The sequence below is a fragment of the Python bivittatus genome, unplaced genomic scaffold, assembly GCF_059951505.1.
Source record: "Python bivittatus isolate LINGU-HERP-01145 unplaced genomic scaffold, Pbiv_v1 ctg000700_np1212, whole genome shotgun sequence".
NCBI classification, from domain to species: Eukaryota; Metazoa; Chordata; class Lepidosauria; order Squamata; family Pythonidae; genus Python; species Python bivittatus.
The window spans coordinates 5,090,999-5,114,003 of record NW_028277098.1 but is presented as its reverse complement, the minus strand read 5'-3'; the positions used below and the strand labels follow the sequence as shown (position 1 = coordinate 5,114,003).

At 36.5% G+C, this 23,005-nt stretch overlaps 1 protein-coding gene across 1 annotated transcript in view; it reads left to right on the top strand.

Annotated features, from left to right (window-relative positions):
- ASTN1 (astrotactin 1) overlaps window positions 1–23,005 on the top strand; it is a 213,028-nt gene that overhangs the window by 65,367 nt on the left and 124,656 nt on the right. The window contains exon 2 of the mRNA XM_088153813.1: window positions 8,374–8,561. Within this exon, the coding sequence (XP_088009939.1) occupies window positions 8,374–8,561 (188 nt within the window). The remainder of the gene's footprint in view (window positions 1–8,373; window positions 8,562–23,005) is intronic.

Here is a 23,005-nt window from a genome sequence, read left to right as displayed (position 1 = left end):
AGTTTTCAGATAGGTACTTTTGCATTATTTTATCTGTCTAATGTTCACTGCAAATCATTTGGAATCTTAGCCAACAGTATGGCTTCATCTGCATACATTAACATTCACATCCCTAGCCAACACACCTTTAATATCAATATCATTGTGATGCATTAATCCATTCATTTATTTAAAAAACCAAGGGAAGATCACACATCCTTGTCTTACTCCCTGCTCAAAGTAGAACCATTTGGTAAGTATTCCATTTATTCCTTCACAAGCTTTTTTTTTTTTTTTTGGTGCCTTCAAGTCAGTGTTGACTTCTGGCAACTGCCTGAACTAGTCTCTGCAGCATTCTTGGCAAGGTTTTTCAGAAGTGGTTTGCCCTTGCCTTCTTCCTAGGGCTGAGAGAGAGTGACTGGCCCAAGATCACCCAGCTGGCTTCATGGCTAAGGCGGGACTAGAACTCATGGTCTCCCAGTTTCTAGCCTGGTATCTTAACTGCTACACCGGGGAGCCAAAATTGGCCGTTCCGCAAAAGTGTATCCAAAACCATTTCTAAGCATAAAATTCCACCCCAAATCTCATCCTGCCCTCCGCACTGCTCAACTGCTACACTGGCTCTCACAAACTCATAGGCTCTCAGAAGCGTTACTTCCATCATATACCATTCTTACCACATTCAGCAATGAACCTTCGGATGTTACACAACACATTCTATAATTCAATCTTTTTTATGTACAGTTGTTGCTATCTGATCAGTATGATTCAGTTTCTTTGAACGTAGCTAAATTTTACTATACTGTCTATAAAATTAGGCAGACTTTGATTGCCCACTGATGATCCCACCATTAATATTATCATGTTTTGTTTTATTTCATTTTAATGCATTTTTATTTGTATTTGTACAAATGTGTATTTTATTTGTAATTCTGGTCTGTGACCATAATAAAATATTGATGGATTTTATAATTCAAGTTTATTCACTTTATTATCTAATTTCTCTAAGTCAGACAACATGCAATTTTCTAACATTCATACATTTCTCAGTAGGCTGCGGAAGAGCAAAAATCTTGTCTACTACACCTTATACACAATATAAAGTTGCACTCAGTTCAAATGCAGACTTTGCACACATGTTAAACAAGTCAGAAAGCTCTCTCCTAAGTAAACCGCATCTGTGTTTTAACATTTCTCCAGTTACACTGTCTATAATTGCAGGCTTACCATTTTCCAGCATTCTCACAGAATTTATGAATTATTTGATACTAATATTTATAGCATCCATTTCAGTTCTACTGATAGATCATCAGCATTCTCATGGAAATCTCTAAAATATTCCTTCCAACATTACTTCACGTCAGTTTCTTCCCAAATTGTTTCAGCATTTTTATTTTAAATTTTATTCACTCGGCCGGAACTCTTTATTTAGCCCTCTTCACCCAGTCCCAATATTTTTAAAAATATTTTTTAATAGTAACCATTCCTTACTCTCTTTGACTACTTTCTTTGCAATTGCCTTTTCTCTGTATACACATTATATATTATCTTTCTTTCATCCTCATTTTTGAGGCAATGATTTTCTTACATGCATTCTCTCTAATCCACAATTTCTTTCACTTCAATGTTCCTCCAAACATCCTTTTTCATACTTCCCATTAGCATAACTCTATGCACTTCTGTGGCATTCTGTAATATGTTGTTTTACTCTGTTCTAAGCAGCTTCCATACCTCCATAATGTTACTTTTGCCTAGGTACTGGTTCCTGCATATCTCTGTCAGGGACATCTTCATTACTCTCTACAGTATCCTGCTTCCTTTCCATTGGATCTACTTTCCATTCTTTCTCTTGGGAGATTAATCTATCTTCTGATACTTTTATTTCATACAGGCCTCATGTTTTCTTTTTTATTCTGGTTTACTTTTTTTTTTTCCTTCCATAGTCTTTTTTTTCCTAAGATCCATCCTTGATACTATTACACCTACTGTGTCTCACATTCAGGACCTCTCATTATCCTTGTATCATTCACAAAGTCTCTCAGTCTTACAATCAAGCTTTTAACCCATTCCTTTTCTATGTTTCCTCATGAACTGATATGCTTAAATCATGTATTCAAAACACAGACATCTCTTTTAAGCAGATATTTGCCAAAGAACCACCATTCTTATTCATTCTTGGATCTCTAAATGGCCCAGTTACTTTTTCCATTCTTTTGCCAGTTCCTCCCCATTTGTTATCTCCAACAGAATATTTTCCTCTGGGTTTCATTCATTCAGTATGTCCTACTTTCATATACACTCTCAGCAAGCCACATGACACCAGTTCATACTTTCTGACATACATTTTAGTTCTTTCATTCATAATTAACTCTACGCCTTTGCCTTCTGGCATTTATTTATCAATTACACTCCACAAGATCATACCTTCATTCAGCCTTCCCTTTTCTCTTAGATCCACAGAGACATATCAAGTCTTCTTTCTTTCACTTCTTTCATTAATACAGGTTCTTTACCATTTACTCCTTTCCTGGTCCACGTTACAATCTTCCATATGCCTTGTTGATCACCAGATGGGCTGATATTAGTCTCTGCTGTTCATCATGGTCAATCAAAACTTTCATGTAATGCCTTTTAGTAAGGAAAGGAAAGAGTAACTAGGCCACTACTCTTAGTCATACTTATCCCTCATTCAGTATTCCCTGTTAACAGTAAAGATAGTATTGGTCTGTTTAGGCCAGTATGCCAAAAGCTCAACAAAAGCCTCATTTATTCCAAGCATATTCATGTGATACTGTGCAAGCTAGAATATTGTTGCCATGTTCCATTAACTAAGAAGTTTGATAGATTTTCAATTTTAAATATGTCTCAGTGCCCATGACAGCTTAAGTTTCCATCCCCTCTTTTCTGAAAGAATATTGTACAATCTCAATGATTGATGCACGGTGGCAGTTATTGCTTTGATTTTGAAACTAAGGAGGGGCCAACCTGGTTAATTCTCGAGTGGGAAACCACCATGGAATTCCATAACTGATAGCTAGACTGGAAAATTTAAAAATACCCCAGAAGAAGACGATGTAGGTATACAGACTCCTAAACTCCGAAATCTTTTTCTATATATGCTTGCATGTATTTAGATATATCCATAATCATGAGAGCTAGAAGCTTTTTTAAAAATAGGGAAAGAATCAAAGATGGGTGTAGGAGCATATTCTTTTGTGTTGCTCTGCTGCTTATAGAGGATGATCAAATGCTGGATCAAACACCATCCTTCAGTTATGAATATACTCACATTCTGTATGATGAACAGATGATGAACAACCAGCTTTCTTTGTTCCCTGCACCACAACTGAATTTGCAAAAATTCTCTTTGTCCTCTTTGCTGTAATAAGCACTTAAAGAAATTAGTCTTCAGTCCACCTCATCTTTATAATGCATCCTCTCCCTCTACCCCAAATGCACATTTTACCTAGATTTCTTAAATATATTCAGATGCCTTGCCAAGAGGGAATGGCCATTGCCTTGATGGTCAGCCTTGAACAGACATTGTTTCTGCATAGGTTGACTTGTGCAATTAAGGTGGCCCTGGAAATCGCATCCCATGCTCCCTTGATAATGAGAAGAAAGTGCAGTATGATTTAACTAACATGATTGGACTGTAAGAATGATTCAAATGTTTTGGCTTTGGGTGTTTTTCTGCTTAAAATGCTTCCTCATTGCTAGTTTTTCATTCACCTGCACAAAGATTGGTCTGTCATATCTTTTGCCCCAAGGACTGAAAAGCTTCCAAAGAAGAAAGAACAAGGCATTTCATTATACTAGCTCTGCCTCCAGTTGCACTGGCTGTGTGCTATGGTTGCATTTATTTTTTAAAAGGAACATAGAAGGCCCATATGTGCAATGTCTCATTTGATATTCAAAGGAGGCTAATAGCTGCATCTCATCTTCCTACTGCTCACCTGAAGAGGTGTGTTTGCTGATCAGTCAGCTGCAGCTGAGGACCCATTTGAATGGCATCCCCATTCATTCTAAGAGTTAATTCAGTTCATGGTGGTTTTATTGTATGAACTACAAAGATAACTGTTTTATGTATATTTAAATACAATAATATTTCTATTTAGATATTGTTAAAAATAACTGACAATATAAACATTGTGCTTTTTGTCTTAAGTACTTTTAACAGGAGAACTCTCCTGTTGGGATTTCTAGGACTTGAATTGTACTTTCAAATTTGAAACAGGAAAAAAGCAAAACAAATAAAGAACCCTGTATCATATGAAAATTTGAATGCAGCAGATCAGTGTTTAACAGTCATAAACAAAAGATAGAATTTGCATTCTCACCCTGTTGCCTCCCAGATATTTATTTTATCCATTTTACAAAGCTTTTACGCCACTCCACTTAATACTGACTTTGAATGCTGTACAATTCCTGTTTTGCCAACTCAGGTTAAAAAAAGTAACATATACAATAGCAATCCAACAATCCATACAAAAATATGTAAACAATTGGACTATAACAATCAATGCCCCCAAATTAAGACACCTTTCTTCTTCAGAGGGATCAGTCATAATTGATGAAACAGCCACGTTTTTATGGATTTTTCTCAAAGCCAGGAGGGAAGTGGTCATTCAAATACTTGGAGGCAAGCTATTCCAAAATTTAAGTTTAAAAAGAGAACTCAACTACTGTCAAATGTAGCATCCAAAAGTTTGCCAAATTCAAAATTCTATCTGATTTTCTCTCACACGCACAGTTTTGCTTTAACTGTCCCAACCTTGTTGAATGAACATTAGAAATTCAGCAACATTTCATATTACTCACATATAAAGCTTTACTGTGTTGAAACTGCTCCTTTTTCCATAAAAATATCGTCAATACTGGGATCAGTATCAAGTTCCTTTGCACTGGATTTTGTTCATGACTCAGATCTACCTAAACTGGATCTATGCTATATCGTGGTAGCCACCTTATATTATCTCAGTAGGGTTGCTTGCCTGTGCTAGTGAAGTGATTAAGGCCTGCAGATATAGAAGCCCTTCAATAGTCACTCCTTGTTAGTTTTACAGCAGGAATGACCTTTATTGAAGCGTCTCCAAAAAAGAACTGCCTGTTTGTATCATCTTTAAAAAGAACTAGGGCTATATGTCCTTGGTATGCTAAATTATTTGTTAATGATGTCTTTTTAAGGATACAGCTCATGAATCTATATGATGGGGTGGCATATTTAGGGCCAGGGAGGGAAAAACTGGAAAGCACAGCTTTCAAGTTCAAAGTTTGAAAGATATTGATGGTAAGGCTGATTCCCCCAAGTGACTTCCATTAAGGCCTTAGATGGGAAGTCATTAACACTGGCATTAACTTCTAACAAATAGATTAAAAAACAGCCATCTGGAGCCAGGGGTTAATAACTGTAAGGGAAAACATTTGTTACCTTTCAGTATGCAGCGTATGGTAGCATCAGATGTGACCAGTGCCCTTAGCATCTATTGTAGGTTGACTTTCTCAAGCACCCAAATGGTGTGGGATGATAATGGTGACAGATGCTAACTGTGATGATCATCTGAGAAAGACATGATGGAGAGGAATGAGGCAAAAATAATATTGATGGAGCACACACTTAAGTGCAATCCTCAAAGAGAAGGGGGCACGGAATAACTCATGAAAAGCTTGCCGTGGCCTTTCCGTTGAACCCCATTAATGTCCTTTTCATTTGGAGTACTGCTATTTTTCTCAGCATATTGTGATCAACAGTGCCGTTCATGTGAAAAGAGGGCTCTCCCCTGTCTTATGGAGCACTATCCATCCCCTTTTGTAGCTACATTTAGTTCTTCTGTATGGTTCTACTTTTGCTAGAAGTGGCCTATTTTGAGCCAAGGCACTGGAGATGTGAAAAGATCTAGAGCTCTTCTGAGTCACTAAATGCTGAAATGAATGACGCTATGTCCACGTAGAGGAAACCGATAACAGAAAGCAGGATAAGTTTATATAATAGAACCCAAAGGGAATTTTTATGAAGGTAAGATTATACCCAATGGCTTTAAACAGTTATTTTAAACATCCAGTAACTCCATGTACTTTTTTTGGCCTGGAGTTAGCCCTATAAGAAAATCCAACATTCCGGTCACGTACCTCATTTATTAAATTAGTGTCATTGTGAGTTGGCTCTTCAGCTTCTCTAGCTGAATTTAGACAAAATTTAATGTGCCCCTGGGTAAGAACATATGTAAACATGCTGGCTTTCTTATAGTTCACTTTTCCTTTTAAAAATCGTGGGCATGTTTAAGGTTTGTTTTCTAATCCTGCAAATATTGCTTTAGTAATAATGGCAGCTGAATCAATGTGGAAAGAAGATTGGGGAGCTATTGCATCAGGGAAAAAGAAATGTATTTCAGAAGTAACATTTTGAAACTGCAAATCTGATAACATTTCAGAGTTCAGAGAGGTTGCAAGGAGTCTATCCTCACCAGAGATCTGAGGCTTTATATACTTAGAATACAATAAAAGTATAAAAAAGAAAAAAATAAGAAAAAGAAAAAAAGGTAAGAATTAGAAAAAAGAAAAGTGAAAAAAAGAAAGGAAACATAGGATTTTGACTTCAGCCATTCTTTCTATTGAATAATTCCCATCTTATGCCTTCTAACCCTTTCTAGTCCCCAAATCCATAAATCATCAGTTCTGTCTTTTCTTCTTTCAGCAAAAAGTCCATATAAGGCTTCCAGTCTTTTTAAAAAGTCTTAATCAGAGATCTGAGACTTAGATCAATAACAATAACAATAAGCAACTGGAGCATTAGTTTAAATTAGGATAAGAACAAAGGTCTTTACACCTTTGTTCAAGTTAGGGAGACTTGTTAAGACAACCGGATAACCATAAGATGAATCAGTGAAGCAGCACATGCACGTACCAAGCTGCCACATGTAGTTCCAGTGTGGCATATAGAATAAGAGCACACATGGATGAAGTGGAAAAGAAGTGACTGATCTCCCTAGTTGAACTGACACACTGGCTTAAAGGTTTGCTTGATGTCCCTCATACTCTCAGTTTAGGACACCACGAAGGCAAAAGTGAGACATCTACATCCCTGCAAGAAACTCATCCTTTGCTAGCAGCTCATGGACGGAAACCTGAAGAGGAAAAACCTTAACAAAGCAGCAAAACAGATGGCAGGAGGGAGTGAATGTGTGCACGTGGGCCTGTGTTATGGTTGATATGATTTGCTGGGTAGAGGGGTGCAAAGACTGGCTATGACACAAATAACCTCTAGGAAAACCTTTCATTGACCAGAATTTAAGTGAATGGTTTCCATTCAGTTGCCAGCCAAAATTAAGACCTGACTTTAAGTGCAAACTGTTGATTATAAACAGGTTATGCTTTCTTATGACATCATCATGCAACAAGCTGGTGCTAAGAAAGTCTTGGCATAGGTAAATCACTGCTTTGATCTCCAAAGCAGATTAGATTTGACTTCCTATATATATATCTGCCATTTTGTATGTTCATTTTCCTCTTTAAACTTCAGAACTGGAGTCAGCTGTGTTTATTCCTTTAAATCAGGGTTGTATAACTGTTCTGTGGGTGGGATCACAATTCTGCTTTAATCAGTTTCCAAGGGCCATAGGGATTATTTTATTAATTTATATGCTGCCTCATTTAAAATTTAAAACATGAAAAAACATTTGCATGTTGTAGTGATGTGTCAGGCCCAGCCCAAGAACAACAGGGAAACAATCCAGCCAAGTTCATTTCTTTATCACTTACACCATATAGACAGAATCTTGCCAGACTAAATCTGTACTATGTAACCTAATAGATATACTCTGGGAGAATCTAGGGAGTGGCTGTCTTAAGTCTCTTCTTCTTCCTGTGCTCCTGCTCTGGACTGTTCTGCCTCTTGGCTCACCCTTTTCCTTCCCAAAATGCACTCCCTCCTTCCTGAGAATCTGGGTCTCTGCTGCATTCTACCACACCACCTCCCCCTTCGTAGATACATTCCATCACAGATGAGATGCCATCACTGGAAAAGGTTTCTTCCTCTTTTTCGCTCTTTGGAGATGTTGAGTTTTGTTTTTGTTTTTTAAAGAAAAGATAGTAAGTGTATTAAACCCATCTGAATGCACCATTTTTTTTCTTGCTTCCATAAATCTTATGCTAGCTTTTGGCCTTTGTTGCCAAATTTAAGTGATAGAGTTGGAGAAGGAGGCTCTGAGGGCTGAAAAAAAGGGGTATCAATCCAAGAATATTAGTTGGAGAATACTGTTTTAGTTTTAAGGAGCCAACCTGGTACCCTCTAGAAGTTCTAGCCTACACTTCCCATTGTCCCTGACTAATAACTCTGCTGGCTTGAGTTAATGAGAGAAACTTTAGCTTGCATTTATTGTCTTCTCTTGTCCACAGAGATTTCAGGCAATACAGAAGATATCCCATTGGTGCGCTGGAGGCAGCAGTGGCTGGAAAATGGCACCTTGCTCTTCCATATCCACCATCAAGATGGCACTCCCGTCTCACCTGGTTTAGAACCCACAGAAGAACCCCAGAGTGAATCAGCAGAAGAAGAACTACGGATCCTTCACATCTCTGTAATGGTGAGTATCCATTTTGCCTTTAAATCTAAATAAAATAATATCATATTTTGCCCTGTTATCAAGGTAAGAATGTTACTGTGTAATAAAGTATCTGCTCATTTACCTATAGAAATATGGAAGCTCTTTCTCAGGCAGACCATCTGAGCTATTTTACATGAAGTCAAATTCTGAGAATAGTGAAATTGCTTAGGGTAGCTTACAGTCCTAAAATGTGGTTCGTTAGAGTGGTTTATCACCTAAAATGAAATTTGAAGCAAAGTTGAAGACTGCTTCACAGGAAAAACACCTGTGGAATTGGAAGTGAAAAATAATTTTTGCCATAAATACTTTCATCCATCACTACCTACCCTTTAGCTGTTTTACACATTTGGTTGGTTGGGAACATTATCTTGTAACAGATTAAATATGGTATATATTTGCTATACTAGGTGCCAAGGATGAAGACCATTTTTTATATTATATATCTTTTATGGCGGCAGACTGATTTGTTTTCTTGGTTTACAAAAGCATTGATACGTAAAAAGATTATACTAAATTAAGTTCTTGTCCTTCATGAGCCTGAACATATGAGGTCAAAATGCAGTTTGTCCCCAAGCATGGACAGAATATAACTTCAGTGGCAACAGTGCTTGTAGCTCATCACCTGCAAAAGATGGTGGTGTTGCCTAACATTTTACCTTTCATGCAGATGCTCCTGGTGAAACATAGTTTAAGTTATCCACAGTAGCTGCCCAAATTCAGCACTAAAAGAGAGGCAGTGAAATGTAAGGCCAGGCACTCAGTTAGAAGCAAGAGACTTCTGATTGAAAATGTACTTCTTTGAGCTCCTGTTTCACATAACAATAAACCACAGTTTGTTTATAAAGAATGAATATGAACATGATTTAATTTTGCAGGTTGTCCCCTTCCATTGCTCAGTTCTGGGGTCCAAAAGGTTCCTCAAAAGGTTCATAGGGTGATCTTCAGCATCTTGATCAGGAAAAGAATCAGTCATCAAAAAATAGGAAAATATAATTTTGATAAATAGTACATCAACATAGTACTATTTTGCTCAAAATTAATGCCTGATGCAGTTTGCAATCAGTAAGAAATATCAGCAGACAATAGTCTGTAAATATCCAGAGGTTAAAGTCCAGCCATCTCATGAACAGTGTATAAATAGAAGCTGAAAAAAATTAGGAAGGCAAGTCATAGAGATGGTCCATGATTCCAGAAACTAAGCATTCCAGCATCCAACTGTATTCTTGAGAAATATAACATAAACTTCTGTTGTTCTTCTATTCCAGTTTGTTCTAATTTAAGTTCTGAAAGTCTGATTTTTTTCCCCTCTGAGTTGGATTCAAAGGCTTCTGACTGTTAATATGTATATTCTTTGTTCTTGCAGATTAGGGGACATTCCAGTTCTTCCATCAGGCTGGCCAATTGGAATTGTTTTCCTGTTCTTAGATTAGATAGCAATATTTCTTGATTCTAATTTTGCACAGGAGAAATCATCCTGGCCATTGATAAGTACAGGTTTCAGATGTTTTAGGAAGTGAACATTGATTACTTTGGTACCCAGTACATACTATCTGAAGTATAATGGTTATGGCCACCATCCCACCTACACATTTTTTTATTTCTCTTATTGTAAGAAGGGAAATACACAGTACACCTCATATATAATTGACTGGATACTAGCCAATCCACTACTGTCACTGCAGACTGTTATGTACACACTGAATATGTTTATAACTTTTGGAATAGATTGTTTAATTCAAATGACCAGTAGGGAGAGAGGAATGAGACATCTGGCTCAGAAAGGGGAAAAAGAAAGACTGCTTATCTCTTGACTTTTTTGGCCTTAAGTCTTTTGGCAAATACAATGTTTATTTTTAAACATTTTCTCCTTCACTATTAACTAGAGTTAGTCGGCTTTCGGCTTGTGAGCAGAATATGGTTCTAGAAGACAGAATGCTTGCAGGGTTCAAAAAAAATCAATGTTAGAGCATTAGCAGGAGATGTGGTTGCAGTATTACACTGATGTATGTTATTGTTTTGCATTTTTCCTGTTTTCAGTGTTGACCTGTTGGTTGGCTAATATAAGACTGGACCTTTCTGAATTAGTTGGATTCATTTCTGAACTCATTACCCATCTTTAGGGGTTCTAGCATATCACTAAAACTATTCATTCTCCAGGTAGTTCACATCTTTATTATTTTTTAAAATTAATACTGATGTTATGTTTATCCTCCCAATGCATTTATTGCTGTGGCAAATTTATCTCTCACTCAGATAGGCATGAGGCTTTTGAGTCTACAGAGCATGACAAACTGGACTGTTGTGAGAGATATGTGGTCCCTTTTATTGATTTCTGCTCAGAAACTTTGAAAGGGGGAAGGGAAGAGAGATGGTTAGAGAAATAAATCAGTAGATATGTTAGAATATTTTAAAATGTATAAGCAGTAAATGAATGGGCCATATATCAATATGTTTATTTTGACACTAGCGTAGAATGTCAGGCATTATATTGTACCATGATGGAATGACATACAATTTTGCATCATATCTTTGTGTGAATTAACATGCATGAATGATGCATTCTGAAATGATGCATGCATGAATGATGCAGGCTGAAAAGGCAGAAAGGTTTGCTCAGAAAGATTTCAACTCACACAACATGTGAAAAACTACTAGCAGAGTGAAGAGTTTGAAGATATTAGTCTCTCAACAAAAGATGGTTCCCAAAACATATCATAATCCCCATGTGTGCTGGATGTGGCAATGCCATTCAGTTGGAAAAATACCAGGAGGTATGAGAAAAGTGCCAACGTAGGTTAGGATTGAACAAACTTTGATGGACTAATCAAGCCTTCCTTTTTGGAAGATATGGAACATACAGAAACTATAGCCCTTTGGAGCCATCAGATAGAATAAGACACCGTATGTAGTGGGCGTTCTGCCCCAGTTCTTCTGGAACTCAAGCCTACCCTGGCCAACTGGACTTTGAATTGTGAGGATGTGTGCATGAGTGAAGCTTTTTGTTCAGAAAGCAAACAGCTGAAGTTGTAAACCTGTAAAACGTGCCTGAATCTCTGAATAAAAAAAACAACATGTACCAGAGGTGTCATAAAATCTCTTTTTTCAACCCTTTGTTTGACAGATGCTAGTGAGAAAAAGAAACAAGATCAGTGTTGAAGAGGTAGAGCTTTCCTTCATAAGTGATGCTGAAGAATCCTATAATTTATTTTGCAAGCAAAGGATAATTAGCAGGAGTCAACGTGTCATCAGTCAGCACTGGTATTGAGGACAAGGCTGGTTAATGAAGCTTGCTTTAATGAGAATGTCAGTATCTCTCTTAGATTGCTGCCAGAATGGGCTTTCTTCCATCATGTTTTGCTTTTGATTAGTTCTGGACAAAAATTAATAATGGCCAAAACAAAACTGCAAATAGCATTTAGAGCCTTTTTTTGCCCAAGTGGCTATCTGTTAACTGTCTGAAAGAACCCTTTAGAATGCACCCAAGCCCTCCTTAAGATAAAAGACAGAGACTATCTTGCATTCCAGTCTTGAATTGTACCTCATAATGTCTACTCATAGAAGTTCATTTATTTCCCTACTTTCTTTTTCTGTTTTCTGTGTAGGAGTACTGTCCTATATATGTGCAAAAGCCAAAGGTATCTTTGACTCTGTCTCTTTTCTCTTCCCCTTGGCTTTTCCTTCAGTAATATGGGATAAATAACACTGCCTTGTATTTCTGTATTGAAGGCTGGTAGTTTTTAGATCCATTATTAAACCCACATCACCATAAGGATTAGAAGATCATTGTACTGTGTGTCTCCCGACTTCTGCTTTGGATTTGGAAAAAGTGTTGTGTTGTGTGATACTGGCTATGTATGAAAATGAGAAAGCAAACAGAGAGAGAGATTGCTGTCCTGAGTCCAACCTACTTTTACAGCATTGCTTTGAAGATAAAATGGTGGCAAGGTAACAGCAGATGTTGCCCTGAAATCAGAAGTATGATTTCAACTAGAGGATAATTGGTTCCAGTGCAGGTAAGGGGCAGGGCAAATCCAATAGCAGGAGGTGGGCTGGACTGGACCAATGTAGTCAGAAGTGGCTTCCAAAATGAGGGGGGCGATTGCCTACTCTCCTGATCAGCACTCTGGGCAGTGAAGGTTGATGCCCTACCTCATGCTTTGTCCCAGTACTTTTGGGCTGGCATCGCTAGGCACCTTCAATAAGGCTATGCCACTGTCCCTTCACCCTTAAATCAGACTGCCTACCACATCCCACCAAAGGTCGACAGGCATCTTGTGCTAGGAAAAAAAAAAGTGTTTCTTATGAACCAGGCCAAATCAACTAGATAACGGCCCTCCCTGACATTCTTGAAGGAAAGCCAAGATAGATAAATGTGCACGTGGAACATTTAGTCCAATGCTATCCATAGGACTGTAAATGACATAGCGAACTGAAACTAACTATGGTTTATTGACCACCCTCCATTTTCACTGGTAGCCAGCTATCTTTAATTCAGAGCCACGGAGTGTTCTTTCCTCCCCCTTCGTTTCTGTATCTTATTCCCTGCATGGCTGACTGGGAGGAAAAGTGTTGGAAACAATGGAGATGCTACAGCTAGGACACTTGCTTTTTGTAGATGCTTTGGCCTCCTACTTCTCTACCTGGAACCAGAAAGGGAAATTGTTAATATGTTTGTTCCCATCTGGATTTGGACAGCAGTCTTCTAAGTCTTTACTGATCTGTCTGCTTTCTTTTTAAAGTGTAGCAAGCAGAGCAGACTAATAATGCAAGCTTACACGTAACTTATGAGAATTCCTATTCAATTCAGTAGGATTGACTCTTTGAAAGGTAGGCAGGTAGGTAGGTAGGTAAATAGGATTGCATCCTTATTTTCAGTAATACTTTTTCTACTCAAATAATTAAACTGGTAGATGCTGGGGGAAGTGTGGAAATTTTGGGATAAACTCCTTTAGATGGAAGCTGGGAGTTACCTGATGGAGTGTTCCTGCATATAAAAATATTGAACAAATGAGAAGAGAATAAGCCTGCCCCACACAGAAGAATCTGGCATGTCAGGAGGAAGACCACCTCCTTGATGTCTATTTTTCTCTCTGGGATTTTTAATTTTTTCCATTGAATGGAGGAGCATTCAGTCAGATGAGTTTACACTTACCTTTTTAATTTGATTACAGGTTTACCTTTTTAATTTGATATATTCTTTAACTGAGAAACCCTTCCTTCCTTCTCTATACAGTATAGTCTTTTAGCATGCCATTCACAAGCTTGTATTGGCCCCCCTTATGGAATTCTCAAAACTATGAAAATATAAGATATTGTTGCTGGCAGTGGCTGCCACAGGTGAGATCCAATTCATTCATTCTAGTATGAATCATTTTCCAAAATTGTTGAGTTTTACAGCATTGCCACCAAATATGAAAAAAGATCTGACTTACTCATTACATTTCAATAATGTTTAGAAAATGAATTATCCATTTTAGCAATCAAATACTATGCATAGTCCCCAAATTTGGGGTGGATAGAAATCCATGTATTAAGTTATAGTCCAGGAATGGTTTCCAGTTTAAATTAAATTCTGTGTCACATTTACTTTTAAGATACAAAATCAAAGCATGCCACCACAATTTGGTTAACCATTCTTTCAAAGAGAGATTCAATCGACTTTTCAGTAAGAAGTATATGTATTGTAAATCTGACACAGAATTTAATTCAAACTGGAAATCATTCAATATATGGATTTGTACCTCTTCCAAAATTTGGATTTTTCAATGTATATATAATTCAATTTTATGGCATACTTAAATCAGAACAGATTATATGTTTTGGCTCAATCTATTACAGTTTATATAGCTTTCTTTAGTGATTCATACTGTGTTGACCATGGGTCTTGATATTTATCCTTGAGCAATATGTTATATTCAATTATTTACAATTAATTAATGATATGCTAGAAAATTATAATAACCTAGACATCTTAGATCCCTTTATTTACTTGTATTCTGCTTTATTCTCTACCTTTTTATAATATTGCTTATTATTTTCTTTTCAATGTTTAATAAAAAAAAGGAAAAAGAAAATGCAATATACTTGGCTTATTGTAGATTCGAAACTCATTTGTTATGTGACTATCAGTGAAACCACCCACGCTGGTTCTTCTAAGTTAATTTATTAGTCACATAAGAGTCACTGTAAGTAAATAAGTTTATTGTTGTAGCTACAGGTCATAATAATGTAGCATAGCATAAAATACAATAAAACGAAATGACAATAAAATAAATAAAAAGAATATTGGATGCAAAGAGGTTGAAACAAAATAAAGCCATGGCTATGATTAAGAACTTAAATATTTCTTTCTAAGTTTAAATGACAAAGCAAAACTAGTAACCTGACTACTGGCAGTAGGAAACACATCTACAAGAAGATAATTCAGTCGTTCAAGGTCTGAGCCTTTCAGTTCACCTACCATCAAAAATTTGGCCGTGATCTTATTGTAAATGGGGGCAGTGTAGGACATAGTGAATCATGTCTTCCACTTGACTGACACCACAAGGACAGGGACCCTGTTCAACAGGGTACTGACAAAATTTATCTTCAAGGTATACATGCATGGTTTGCAAGCAAAGGGATGCAAAAGCCTTTCTCAGTGGGGTAATTATTAACAGATATTGGGAGGGGCTTCTATGTTTTTTATAATGATGAAACCAAGATGAGAATTTGGAAGATTGTACTGCAATTGCATCTTTAGTGGCATCCTTTTCAAAAAGCCTATCTCTATTTACTATTATCAGAAAAGTTTAAAGTGAATAAAAGATTTTATGGTTTTGAACAATGCAAGACTGAATTTGAAATAGAACTATGTACAAATGATGAACATGTTATTGCTAAAATGTATAAACTTTTGTTGAAATATGAGACATAAGAACAACAAGTGAAAGAATGTATGATAAACTGGGCTAAAAGTTTGGTTTTAATACTGTATACAGATGGAACAGTGGGAAAATATGTGTCTGAAAGGACTGAAATTTACATTATGCTATAATCTTAAAGAGAATTTTTATAAATTGATGTATTGTTGGTATATGTTACCAGAGAAATTGTCTGGAATGTATAAAGGCACTTTGAATCTTTGCTGGAAATGTGAACAACATAAAGGGACATTTTACCACATATGGTGGATGTGTAAAAAAGCCAAAAACGTTTCGATACAAATAAATACATGAATTCAGAAGATTTTAAAGACTAATGTACAATTGAAACCAGAGACTTTTCTTTTGGGATTAATGAACAGACAGCCACAAAAAAGAAAGAAAAAAAGAAAGAACGTTGTTCTTATATATGACAACTGCAGTGAGACTGTTATATGCTCAAAAGTGGAAAAATTCAACACTGCTGACAATGGAGGAATGGTAGGTGAAGATGATAGAACTTGCAGAGATGGGTAAATTGAATTATTTGATTAGAGAAAAAACAATATCTACATTTATGGGTGACTGGAAACTCCTTAAGAGACTTTTTGCATGAAACAGAAAAAAAATGCACTTATGATTTGTGGTTTTGATGATTAGGAAAAAAAAATTGGATAATAGAAAAAAGTGTAGGATTGTTTTGTAATCATAGATTAAGAGATAATTTTGTAATCACACTTATATTTGCTTCAAAAGAAATCAGAAATTTCTATTTCTTTTTTCCTTCTGCACTTTCTCTTTTTCTTTTCTTTCTTTCTTTCTCTGTTAGTTTTTATGTTATCTTTAAAACTTTTAATAATGCATACATACATACACACACACATACATCTGTAGCTACATCTATATTCTAATAAATCCTCTGTTCCAAAAGCTATGTTCCCCCAAAAGGGATGAGAGTCACTGTTTTACATATTGGCTTTGTGTGGGCAATGTTTCTGGTCTAGAATATATGTATACATTTGTGGGAGAATATTTGCATTTTTAAAAGTGTAATGAGCCGTTGCTAGGTGACAGCATTTGGCTATTATAAGTTACATCCAGCAGCCAATAAAAGTTTGTGTCTCTTGGATTGTCGATAAAATTAAAATACACCCAAGTTGACCTTTGGTGCATAAACCTTCTGAATCAAACAGCGATTGTAAAGGAGTAGTGGAGTCGAATTTTAACAATATTGTTAAGGGAAACAGCATTTGTTTTGCAGAGTCATAGCTATGAGTGGTGGTAGTAAACCATGTCATTTTGAAGACATCATTATTTCAAAATTTTCTAGAATTAATAGAAAATTCTATTTCTTTGTCTTTTGTCTTTCTCCTTTGTGTGCTATATTTGTTTAGTCAGTGACCATAAATAAAAGTACTCCTTGAAAAAAAAATATATAAATTACAATTGAACAGTTGCAAACTCATATGTTTGGCATATTATGTTGTTTGAGTAGCTTGGTTTCTTCTTAACCTCTACTTTCTGTAGCTTTAGACTAAAATTTGATATGCACTTTCTGAACAAAGTTCTATAATTCCAGTTTGAATACTAGCTCAATTTCTGCATCGATTTCAAACAAAATTAATGTACGATGCATTCTTTTTATACACTGAGTTATGAAATGGAGCTGAGCAATATCTGTATTTAGTACATGTTATAAAATGTAGATCCAAATTCTTGCAATGTGGGCCTTTTTAAATTCTTGGTGGAGTGTTCTTTTTGTTATCCTTGTTATTTTTTATTGCTGTGTGGAAACTCTGGAGCCAGATGGGATATAAGTGTTAATCAATCAATCAATCAATACTAAATATTGCTGCATATTGAGGGCAATAATGACAATCTAAAGAACACCAAGCCTAGCAGCCAGCTAAAACAAAGCAGCTGCTTTATGCCCATTTAAATGCAGGCTGGATCTAGAACATGCATTTAAGTCAGCAAGCTAAGTCAAATCTTTAAAAGTTAAAGCAACCACCGCACTATGAAGGCAGGCCATGGGTTGAAGGAGTCATTTGGTCCTTCGACTGTCTTTGGGATTGCCAATGTTCTGGAACATGCTCATTTTCAGTCAAGAACACCATTGGACAACATAGACACTCATCCCAAGGTCACACATGATGTTGTACTGACTTCTGGCACCTTGCAAGTTAAGCCCTGCAGCTTTGCTAAGGCCAATTTGTGATGTCTGAAGCAATTTTGAAATGCTGTGGTAGAGTCCAAAAATTCTTTGAACTGACCAGTTAAAAAGAAAATCTGGAAGTTCCTTGTATGAATGTTCAAAACATTTTTAATCTCATGCCTCTTTCCCAGGAGAAAGATCTCGGTTGGTATTTTGTGGATATCCCTGAAGCAGAAAAGTATGGGCATGTTTGTGCTGTAATTCTAGCTTGGACAGCAGTAGGTAACAAAAGAACCCAACAGAGCTCTTCTGTTTTTCATGTTCAGGGGTTCACTTAAAGGCCTCCATGTCAGGATAAGGAAACATTAATAAAAGAAAAATTACAGAAGTAAATAGAGAAGTTTAGGATGAAGTAGAAGGAGAAATAGTGATTCGGATCAGCTAGGACTTGGTTAAGTCCAGCTGGGGTCTGAGCCTCAATCATAGACCTTTGGAATTGTGGCAATCTAGTTGATAGAAAATAGATTAGTTTGAATGGGTACTCTGCAACTGATCCAAGACAGATTAAAATAGAGACAGGGGTCAAATAAGAGAACAAAACTGGAACAAGAAATAGTAAGCAAAATGAAAGGCTTGAGATGAGGGGGAGGGGGGAAGAAATTTAAATCTTGTTTACTCCACCACAGTTCCCTACATCTTTCTGCATCCTGTCCTTGCAAGGCATCCTTACCTCCATCAGCCCGTACACTCTTGTTCTTCCCTTTCCTCTGAAACCAGCCAGTCTCTGCATAGATTTATTTTGCAATTCAGTCGTTATTCATTACCTTTATGCGACCAAGCCACCTCAATGTACTTTTTTCATATTGGTCACTTATGTTTATGTTCAGTCTAGAATAATTAATTCCCTATTCATTCTTGACTATCACATCTATTTTTATCACACACACTTCAGAAACCTATTTCCACTGCATAAAACATTTAGGTTTAATCCGATATATGCATTTCTTACTTCTATGTAACAAAGCGGGCAGATGCATATTCTTATACAGTTATTTTCTCTCCTTTCATTTCTCACAAAAGATCACAAACTATCTGCTATCTTTCTGTCACCATTTGCCCGTATCAATTTTTCCCATACATTTTCCCATCTTTAGTAAACATTCTACCGAAGTATACAATATAAGTTGTGATCATTACATTCATTGTCCCTATTAAATATAAATCTCTTGTTCTTTGATACATTAATTTTCGGATTCATTATCCTTGTTGTTTCATATAGTCCATCTAACATTTGCTGCAACTAAGGAGGCATCACTTTCCATTCGTTTGCTTATGCTTAATTATCATATACCATACTGCGCTAAGTGACAACCTTTTGGTTCAGTATATCACAAACCATTCTAAAATTCAGGCAATCCTCTTTAATACACAGTTTCTCCAAATCAATCAATGTATAATTATTTTTCACATATATATGTTTCTCAATCAGCTGCTGAAGAGCAAATACCTCGTCTGTACATTTCCTATCTGGCACAAAGCTATACCACATTTTCCTAGTTTTGCTCATTGGAACTTTTTGTAGCTTTTCAATCAGAATTCTGTTAAAACGCTTTCCTAGGGCACACTTAACAAACTAATGCCCCTGTAGTTTTTGCATTTGTCCTTGGTTCCTTTCCTTTTGTATAGGAAATAATGGCCTTCTTCCAATTTTCAAACACACATGGAAACACTTTACAAATGTCTCACAGTCCATTAGTAAACCACATCCATATTCATCATTTTTCTAGTTCCACTATTTATACCTGCGGTTTTGCCATTCTTCAACGTTCTCACAGCATTTATGACTTATTTTTCATCATTTTGCTTTCTTGGATACTAATATTTATACAATTAATATAACTCCATTCTTCAATATGTCATTAACATACAAACCTTTAAATACTTATTCCAGGGTTTCCTCGCTTCAGTTTCATTCATAATAATTTATCAGTTGCATTTTTAATGCCTTCTTTAGCCCTTTTCACTTACTTCCAAATCAATTTTTTTATTTCCATCAAGAGTTCCCTTCTGAAATGCTTCCCATGCTTTCTCCCCACCTGCGGGCTGAGCTGCCTCTTATCAGACCATTGCCTATGCTGCAGGTCTTCCTCCTGTCTCCCAAGGTCATTGCCACATACCATCATAGGTTGTCATCAAGAAGACTCAGAGATATTGACTTCCACAAGGCTTTTAAATAACTCTTTTTAATAAGATGGAGAAAGTTACCACTCATGCCACATGCAGTATTCCTTGCCAGCTATAAGGGAATCTGTCAGTTTGGGCACCTATTGGCCAGTATGCCACAAATTCAAACAAACCCAACGTTTGCTGCAAGATATTATGTGCAAGCTATGATCTTTAATCTAGAGACTACCTTACAAGCATACACACACACATACATTGCCAAATCCCTGGAACTAAGAGTTACAGGTAATGCACTGACACACATCCCCTGTCTTTATACACTCCTCGCATGAACCAGTCCTCATTCCTTCCCCAATGGGAGTTGAACCTGGGTGGATGTGCTGATCCTGTTGGCCCAACCAACCTACAGTATGTGCAGTGGAACCCTCCCCTCCCCTCCTCTCCAGCTACCTTGAATCAAGTCACAACTTTATATCATGGTTCTGATTCCATTTTTTTTCTTTTTCACCCTCTCCAGCTTTCTTAGAACTAATAATACAAGACCTAAGGACACCAATAATGTCATTTCTCTTTAGCCCTGTAGTGCCATATTTAAAGTGTGAGCTTCCCCACCTTCAGCAAAAGAGTGGATTTCTCTACATGGGAACCTTGACTTTAAGGTTACAATGTTTAAATTATATATACATTCCATTAGAATTCTTAGGTTTGGGGTCAGTGGGTCCACAGCAGATGAGCATCCCTCAGCCATTATTTTACCTCTTTCTTCCAGGTTCATTAAATTTTAATGACCCATTAAGCTAAGATTGGAGTCCATGAATAAATAGCATGAAGTTGTTTTCTGAGCCTGAAGTGTTTAGGGTCTGATCTTGGCTGTTGCCACTATGTGCTGATGGGAGAAGCTGAAATTTTCTCTTCTCAGCCACTTGCTTAGAAAAAGTATGCTTTCACACACACATACCAAAAGAAATCTCCATTGATAGCAACAAGCTTTTTTTCTTTTTACAATCTCTAGAATTCAAGGGGGAATCTTTGCAAAGCAAATTATTAAGAGGGAACTTTCAAACTTAGCTTAGCTTCTTGATTAGGATTGAGTCCCTTTACCCTGTTTATACTAGAGATTGGGAAAATAAACCCTGAAGAGTCTCTAAATACTAGGCATTTAATGTGTTATATAGGTTAGCCTTTAAATAGAAGTAAGAGATTGTTGAGGGTTGGAGGTAACTTTGAAAGCTCAGACTTTTAAAAGGGATGAATGGGAACCTGCTGTCCTGACTCTTTCCTCCTCCAAAATCTTTTAACCTATTAATTAGATTAATTAATTTGTTAATTAGTCTCTGTCATGGCACCTGCCCACTGGAACATCATTCTCCTGAGATTCCTTTGGCCCCCACTGTGGTGTTATTTAATGAGCCCTTAAAACTTCACTCTATCCCCACTCTATCTGGGCCAGAGTGGATAATAGAGCCCTTGTGTGATATCTTGATTTATTATTTTCAGACTTTCTCTTTTGATGACCTAGTTCTTTGTTTTTATTTGTTTGTTTTGTTTTTCTACTGTTGCATTCTGTAAGCTTCCCAGAGTTAGAACAGATTGGGGTGGCTTACAAATCTCATAAATCAACAAACAAAGAAACTGGTCCTGGAGTTCCTTAAGCTGTGAATGAGAGGATATTATGGTATGCAATCTACATATACAGTTTCCCTTCCATAATAATTTCTAGTCTTACATAAAGCAAGCACCGGGCTGCTTGATATAGCGACAGGCTGTCATGCAATCCTCGTGACTTCAGTATAGCCACCCAGCACAACACAATACTGTTGACTTTGCACAAGACAGTTCAGCATTCCTAAAACACCGATTTTGAAACATGCCCTTAAAATTCTGGTTTTCTTTACTTTTCAACAGCGATGGGTAGAACACTTGCATTCTTCTCTAGAAATGTTTTAGTAGAATCCGTTTTTTTCCAATGCCCTTTGAAATATTTGATTAATTTATTTTATGTAAAATTCACCTTCCTGTTTTAGCAAGTACTCAAGATGGGTTTTGACAGATTTCTGAAAACTGAACTCTGCAACAAATATGTCTAGCTGCTATTGCAATCAGTTATTTCTATACTACTGTAGTTTCATTGTGATGGGCCCCTCTGTTCACATGGTCCATGGTGACTGCACTGAGAAACATCCAAATATTTGTGGGAATGTCCAGTGATAGCCTTATTTGTATCGTATTAAACGGATACTCATTTTTAAGGAAAATGCCTTATGTAAAACTGCTTCAAATTCTACCTGAACTAATTTCAGCTTCCCTAGAGTATATGAGAAAACAGAAGGTTTTATTACAGAATATACTCAATTTTTTGTTTGAAACTCCAGAAATTTCAGGGGGCAAATGTCATTCAAAATTTTATATTTTATCTATTTTTTATGTTTTCTCTTTTCAAAGAGATGCAGAGATATTTGCATTATTTTAATAAATCTGAGAGGCTATGGGCATAAATTTGCATCTAATAGAGTCATCAGAATTAACCCAAGAGTCGTATCTGGCAAAAAAAAATCAGGGCTGTCTTAAATGTTTGCTTCTCAATTTAATTTGCAAGTATTTTTCCCTTAAGGAAAGGTAGGAACATTCCATCTCCATTAGGCCAAAAACAAAAGGGGACTTGAAGTGTAATAGCTATTATCATAGTCTTTGCCAGCCATTGCTTCTGTTGCCTATTTAGTAACTCTCATTTATTTTTTTTTCCCTTGATGGAGCAGATGATGGTTATTTTATTTTATTACAATAATCCATTACATATAAAGACAGAAAGAAAGAAGACCATGGTCAAGAATAGATATGAATATATGTATATTCATTCATTTGTTCGTTCAGTCATTAATTCATTAATTCATTCCCCATGCTTTTAAAATTTAAAGAGAGAACAGGCTGAGCAGACTGGAGACCAAATCTGCACTTTACATTAAAGATGTAGTTAGCAGCTGCATCATTTTTTCTCTTTTAAATTCTAAAATAAGTTCAGAGGCCCCAGTCCAGATTGGGACTTCAAGTTTTAATTGTTTATCATTTGCTAAGATTCCAGTTCAGACTGGACATACCATATATGGAATTTGCATGACCAAAAAAAGATTATTTTATTTCAGGAAAAAGAAATAAATAATATAAATTGTGCCTCCCCCCCCCCC